The sequence below is a fragment of the Camelina sativa genome, chromosome 4 (assembly GCF_000633955.1).
Source record: "Camelina sativa cultivar DH55 chromosome 4, Cs, whole genome shotgun sequence".
Classification (NCBI taxonomy): Eukaryota; Viridiplantae; Streptophyta; class Magnoliopsida; order Brassicales; family Brassicaceae; genus Camelina; species Camelina sativa.
This window is the reverse complement of record NC_025688.1, coordinates 29,441,592-29,449,030: the sequence shown is the minus strand read 5'-3', so window position 1 is coordinate 29,449,030 and position 7,439 is coordinate 29,441,592. Positions and strand designations below refer to the sequence as shown.

The 7,439-nt window shown below is 42.7% G+C and overlaps 1 protein-coding gene across 1 annotated transcript; it reads left to right on the top strand.

Moving 5' to 3' along the window:
* LOC104783251 (cytochrome P450 78A6-like) lies at window positions 4-1,990 on the top strand (the record flags this gene model as incomplete). Its single annotated transcript, XM_010508380.2, has 2 exons — window positions 4-939; window positions 1,166-1,990. Coding segments are annotated over 2 exons (1,554 nt in total), but the record flags the coding sequence as incomplete, so codon positions are not given.

Here is a 7,439-nt window from a genome sequence, read left to right as displayed (position 1 = left end):
TTGTCCAAATGCAGCGTACTAAGCCAAACTAACCTCGCTTTGTCTCTCCTCGCCGTCACAATCATCTGGCTCGCCATATCTCTCTTCTTCTGGACCTATCCCGGAGGACCCGCTTGGGGCAAATACCTCTTCCGCCGGTTAGCATCCGGTTCATACAAAACCGGTAACGTTATCCCCGGTCCAAGAGGCTTCCCTCTTGTTGGAAGCATGTCACTCATGTCAAGTACTCTAGCTCACCGTCGAATCGCTGATGTTGCTGAGAAATTCGGAGCCAAGCGGCTCATGGCTTTCAGCTTAGGAGAAACTCGTGTGATCGTCACGTGCAATCCCGACGTCGCCAAAGAGATTCTCAATAGCCCTGTTTTCGCTGACCGACCGGTTAAAGAATCGGCTTACTCTCTGATGTTTAACAGAGCAATTGGCTTTGCACCGCACGGTGTTTATTGGCGAACGCTTCGCCGTATCGCTTCGAACCATCTCTTTAGCCCGAAACAAATCAGACGAGCGGAGACTCAACGGCGCGTGATCTCGAGCCAGATGGTTGAGTTTCTTGAAAAACAGAGTAGTGACAACGGACTCTGTTCTGTTCGTGAGTTGCTTAAAACGGCGTCGCTTAACAACATGATGTGCTCTGTTTTCGGACAAGAGTACGAGCTTGAACAAGACCATGTTGAGTTACGTGAATTGGTCGAAGAAGGTTATGATCTACTCGGAACATTGAACTGGACCGATCACCTTCCTTGGTTATCCGAGTTTGATCCTCAGAGTATCCGGTCTAGATGTTCCACACTCGTACCGAAGGTAAACCGGTTTGTATCCCGGATCATATCACAACACCGTAATCAAACCGGTGATTCTCCTCGTGATTTCGTCGACGTTTTGCTCTCTCTCCATGGTTCGGATCAACTATCCGACCCGGACATAATCGCCGTTCTTTGGGTATGCATATCAAATTTTATTTAATTAAAGTTTTGAAAACTATATAATATTTGTCAAAAAATTTAGATTAAAACATGAAATTTGAAGAGTGAACGTGACGTGTGGTGGGATAAATAAAAAAATGCTTGACATCAAATTAGTAATTTTTATATTTATTAACAGATTCTATAAACAGTAACAAGTACACTAAATAAATATCGCATTTGATTTTTTTTTTTTGTTACAGGAGATGATATTCAGAGGAACAGACACGGTTGCGGTTTTAATCGAGTGGATTCTGGCGAGGATGGTCCTTCATCCAGATATTCAATCGACGGTACAGGATGAGCTAGATCAAGTGGTCGGAAAATCAAGGGCCGTAGATGAATCTGACTTGGCTTCACTTCCATATCTGACGGCTGTGGTGAAAGAAGTGCTGAGGCTTCACCCTCCAGGCCCACTTCTATCATGGGCCCGTTTGGCCATAACTGACACGATCGTTGATGGTCGTCTCGTTCCGGCAGGGACCACAGCAATGGTGAACATGTGGGCCGTATCGCATGATCCACACGTGTGGGTTGATCCTTTGGAGTTTAAACCCGAGAGGTTCGTGGCAAAAGAAGGTGAGGCGGAGTTTTCGGTTCTCGGGTCGGATTTGAGGCTTGCACCGTTCGGGTCGGGTCGTCGGATCTGTCCAGGGAAGAATCTGGGTTTGACTACTGTTACGTTTTGGACCGCGACGTTGTTGCATGAGTTTCAATGGGGACCGTCCGATGTGAACGGCGTTGACTTATCTGAGAAACTGAGGCTTTCGTGTGAGATGGCTAGTCCCCTTGCTGCTAAAGTGTGCCGTAGGCGCAGTTAAAAAAAAAAAAAAAGCAAAGTTACAAAGACTGGAGACAAATTATATTAATTAAGCAGTTTTTTTTCGTTTTATTAGAACTAACTTTCTTTTGTGTTTGTGCTTGTGTGTGTGTAAGGTGTTGTGAGTCTGAGAGGAGAGTGATGTGGGTTTGTTGTAGGGGTTTGTACATACATGAAAGTAAACAAGTAATCTTTATTTATATTTACACCATAATGCGTATTAAATTAACTAATCGAAAAATTAACTTAATTTCATACATATTTGATGTTGTTCGCCCACAAACTGGGCGTGCAATTTGATTACTTCCCAACTAAAAATTCGTAGGTTTTGGTATTTCTAACCTTTTTTATAAAACAATAGAATGAGTTCTAATACACAAAGATTGCAACTGGATATTAAATTATGAAATCAATATCAAGAGATCTTGGTGAACGATCTTTTGCAAGTCCACAAAACATTCTTTAATTATTATTATTATAACAATCACTTGTGTACTAAGTTGCATAAAAACATGAATTTTTTTAATCTGCTATATCAAAACACAGTTGACGCTTTATTTTTTTTAAAAGAATAAAACTAGCTTTCTTGGAATCAAACTGTTATTAAGAATATAACGTTTTCATATTTCTATTCGTATATCCAATACGTACTGTACATGAAAACAACAGCACTTGAAGACCAAGTAAAATAACTATATTAAATAGTGTACTAATTCACATTCTAACATTCAATGAATAAATTTCCTCGAATAGGTGTAAATTAAAATCCAAAGACAACAATGATCAATTTGTGACATTGATAAATTAGTTTTGACACACCACTTTTTATCTCGGGCACGGGTTTCGATGCTCCACCAAAACAGAAAGAGTTTTTCAAAAAACCAAACTCCACCAACTCCCTGTTAGCGGTTAATTGTATTATCCACTGGCTCTTCCTTGGGCTCAAGGAAAACACACTGGTCCATGCAATGCCGCCGTTGAGATCAGTGTATGCTTTTCTTCTTCCGGCGACTCCCACCACCAAAGTGTACATCGGAGCCACCCAAATCTCTAGTACGAATCCTTCTACTTAGCTACTAAACCTTTCCAACCTTGATAACCCTTTGAAACTGTATAACCCTACAATTTTCACCGCCCCAGAAAGTGTTACATCTACCTCAGCCCCTGTAAACCTTGCTAGTATCTACCATTTAAGAGACTATGGAGAACAAAATTCCGTATTACCTAAAAGGCAAGGAAATTGCCACAAGCTTCTCTCCCCCACTCCGTAAGAGAATCCAAGCCCCGGATCTCGATACCTCTGCACTGATAAAGGAAAATGTCCTCACTCTGATGGATCGACTTACAAATCCTGCTGCTCAAAGATTATAGTCTCTCTTCCCTTTCCTCGCCAACTGATGAAATCTAAAAGGCAAAGCTACTGGGTCAGATCTAGGTCGTGGCTGCTTTCAGTTCAGATTCGATTTTGTAGAAGACATGCAACAAGTGCTGGCAAACCGACCTTACCATTATGGCCAATGGATGGCAATCCTCCAAAAATGGGAACCAATGATTTCTGAAACTTTCCCCTCCAAGATCCCTTTCTGGATCGAGTTACAAGGCCTACTAAAACACTACTAGCAGACAGAAATGTTGGAAACGATAGGTAAAGAATTAGGTGAACTCGAAGAAGTGGAGATTACCTGTGACTCTGCCAAGATCCGAGTCCACATCGATGGTCTACAACCACTGACAAAAGAAACTGTTGTCGTTTTCCCGGATGGTAAGGAAGCCTTAGTAACCACTGCTCTCACTGCTTTCGACTCACGCATGAGACAAGATTCTGCCCAGGACTTATAAAAGAAACACGTGCCTCTACCCCGAGTGCTCCAAACCCAAACTCCACTAACCAGGAAATCCGGAGAAATTATTATACACCAGAGAATAATTTGAGAGCCCTCAGCACTCTTTCAGGCCACTTAGAACCAAAGAACTATGTTTCTACAACCGCTAAGTACTCAACTAGGACAGCCCTGTAAGTGGACAGCAGAAGTGAATACAGGTCAAGAAGCCAAAACCAAGACCGTAATGCTTATACGGATAGAAGGGATTTAGAGAGAGAAAGAGCACACCCTTACCAAAGGAGAGAATACAACAGAGACTCTCATTATCCCACTTATCGCACAAGAGAGCAGAGGCGAGATCCTTACCGGAACCTCCAGTGGAAAGAGAAAAACTGCCCTGCAATTACAAAGACGGGTGAGAGGTCAGACTCTTCGAGACCAAGACGTCCCCCACTAGAAAGGAACTTGGATGACATACGTCTCAACTCACCTTCCTTGACTGCACCCTCTGAATCCCCTCCACGGGATCCCAGTGTACCGGTTCAAGCATCCCCTCCTGTAGTAATCCCTACGAAAGAACAGGTTATGGATGAGCTTAGAGATGTTACTATCCAATATCTGGTTGTACCAGATCCAACAGAGAAAGCTGCTAGGAAACAAAGAGTAATTCTGGGAGAAGAAAAAAACCTAATGGCTGAAACAGCGAACAAAATTGTACTGGCTGCATCAAATGCTATTCCGACTGGATCTGTAATCCCTCACCCTGAAGATTATCCTTCTGAAGCCAGACTAGTAAATAGTACTCAGTGTTCTCCCACCACTGAGACCCAAGCCCCAGCGTCAAAGCGAGGACGAGGTTGACCACCCTTAGCAAAAGCATCCCGAGGCAATCTCTGAAACTAGCAGGTGCAAAAAGTCAAAAAAGGAACTTAGCAAATGGCTCCCCAAAGAAAGCACTAATGCAAAAAACTGGTATACAAAAGAATACCTCGATACCTAGTTCCAGCCGTAAACCAAATGTGAAAGGACGACCTGTTTCACAACGTGACAACAATACAGTCCACATAAGGTCAATAGTCCCAGCTATAACGAAGAAAAAGGTGGATTTTCACAATCCACCTCCTCCTATTCCTTAAAGTTATTGAGCTGGAACTGTTGTGGTTTGGGGAATCCCACAACAGGTCGGCGACTCCGTGAGATAAATTCCAGTATCTCACCTGATGTAATATTCCTCATGGAAACAAAGAACACTGATGACAATGTAATCTCCTCTCTCAACTGGATGTCTTACCCGAATCACTATCTTGTATCACCACACACTCCTGGGGGAGGAGGTCTTGCTCTATTATGGAAACAACACATGGATATTGAGATCTTATTTGCCTGTAAGGATTACATTGATACTCGCATTATTGCTGAAGGAAAATCATTTTTCTCCACCTTTGTGTATGGCGAACCGGATAGAACAAAAAGAAAGGATGTGTGGAATGCACTTACCCACTTGGCCTCACTAGAGAGGCTCCCTAGTTCATGACTGGCGATTTTAACGACATCATTGACTCTTCAGAGAAACAGGGGGGACCTGATAGACACAAAGACACTTTTCTTGACATCCGATCTTTCATGTCGGAATGCGATCTTTTTGACCTACGGCATTCATGCAACTTTCTTTCATGGAGAGGTAAGAGGCATGATCACATCATTCACTGCCGTTTGGATAGAGCAATGTCAAATGGGATATGGGCAGAGGAGTTCCCACATAGCCGCAGTGAGTACCTTCGCTTTGAAAGAAAGAAAAAGAAAGGCATGTTTAGATATGATAGACGACTAAAAGGAAACCTTGAAGTTAAAGATTTGGTGAAAAAGGCGTGGAACCATGATTCCTATGAATTAGTGCAAAGTAAACTGACTCGTTGTAGAAAAGAATCATAACCTGGTCTCGGCTGAAACACCATGATAATCAGAAGGAAAGCGAGTTACTTCGTCAACAATTAGAGGAAGCCATGTCCAGCCAGAATCCAACCACTGAGATAATCTCTTCCATTAACCTATGTCTGCTAAAGGCATATCAAGCTGAGGAAGAGTTGTGGAAGCAGAGAAGTAGACAGCTATGGTTAACTTTGGGAGATAAAAACTCCGGTTATTTTCATGCCATAACCAGAGGTAGACATGCAGTCAACAAATTTGCAGTGATCGAAGATGAAAATGGTGTTGCAATGCATAAAGAAGAACAAGTACTTACGGTTATCACTGAGTATTTTCATAACCTTTTCACATCGGAGAGTGGTGATCGGGCTGCTATTATCCGAGAAGCAATTGATCCTTGCGTCACACCTGAAACAAACCAAACACTTATCAATATCCCATCCCCAGAAGAAATAAAAACCGCTTGTTTCTCGATCCACCCTGATAAAGCTCCTGGCCCTGATGGTTTTTATGCCAGTTTCTTTCAGTCAAACTGGGATATAGTGGGAGGCAATGTAGTTCTAGAAATTCAGAGCTTCTTTTTATCCAACAGACTACCTGCACATAGTAATGAAACTCATATTAGACTCATTCCTAAGATCCAAAGCCCCCAAAAGATGGCAGACTATCGACCCATCGCCCTTTGTTCAGTGTTTTACAAGATTATCTCAAAGGTTATAACAAAGCGACTTCAACCTGTCCTCTAAACGATGATCTTTGAAAACTAGTCAGCCTTTGTGCCTAAAAGAGCATTAACAGATAATGTGTTAATAACACATGAAAATCTACACTACCTTAAAAATTCTGGAGCAAAGGTGCGGTGCTTGATAGCAGTCAAGACTGATATGAGTAAGGCGTACGATCGTCTCGAGTGGGACTGTATCCGATTGGTTTTGGAAAGAATGGGATCCCACCAAACCTGGATTCAATGGATAATGACTTGTGTGACATCGGTCTCCTACTCCTATCTCTTAAATGGATCAGCACAAGGGAAAGTTGAACCACAAAGAGGAATTAGACAGGGAGACCCGTTGTCACCCTATATTTTCATCCTTTGTAGTGAGATACTATCGGGTCTATGCAACAAAGCTCAACAAGATAAACGCTTACCTGGCATCAGAGTGTCAAAGCATAGCCCGCGGGTGAACCATCTCCTGTTTGCAGACAGCACCATGTTTTTTTGCAAATCAGACAAACAGAGCTGTAGAGAGTTAATGAACATTTTATAGAAGTATGAACGAGCTTCAGGACAAAAGATAAATAAGCTCAAATCTGTTGTTACCTTCTCTGCAAAGACGGGTAAGACAAGTGGGGGGACTTGGAAAATATCTGGGACTCCCGGAGCTGTTTGGTAGGAAAAAGCGTTATATGTTCAACACCATAGTGGATAGGATAAAGCAACAGGCTCGAAGCTGGTCTACTAGATCACTCTCCCCTGCGGGGAAGACCACCATACTGAAATCTGTGCTTACTTCCATGCCTACTTATGCTATGTCATGTTTCAAGTTGCTAGGGTCCCTGTGTAAACGCATTCAATCGGCTCTTACTCGATTCTGGTGGGATGATTCTGAAGAGAAAAGGAAGATGTGCTGGATTGCATGGTCAAAACTGACAGCTCATAAAAAGAATGGTGGGATAGGATTTCGAGATATACCAGACTTCAACTATGCACTTCTGGCAAATGTGAGCTGGAGACTGTTAACCCAACCTAAGAGCCTCCTGTCAAGAGTTCTGCTTGGCAAAGACTGTAGGGATGTCTCCTTTCTAGAATGTGAAGGCTCCTCAACAGCCTCCCATGGCTGGAAAGGCATTTGCATCGGCAGAGACCTGATGAAATCCCAGTTAGGAAAAGCCATAGGTTCCGGGACA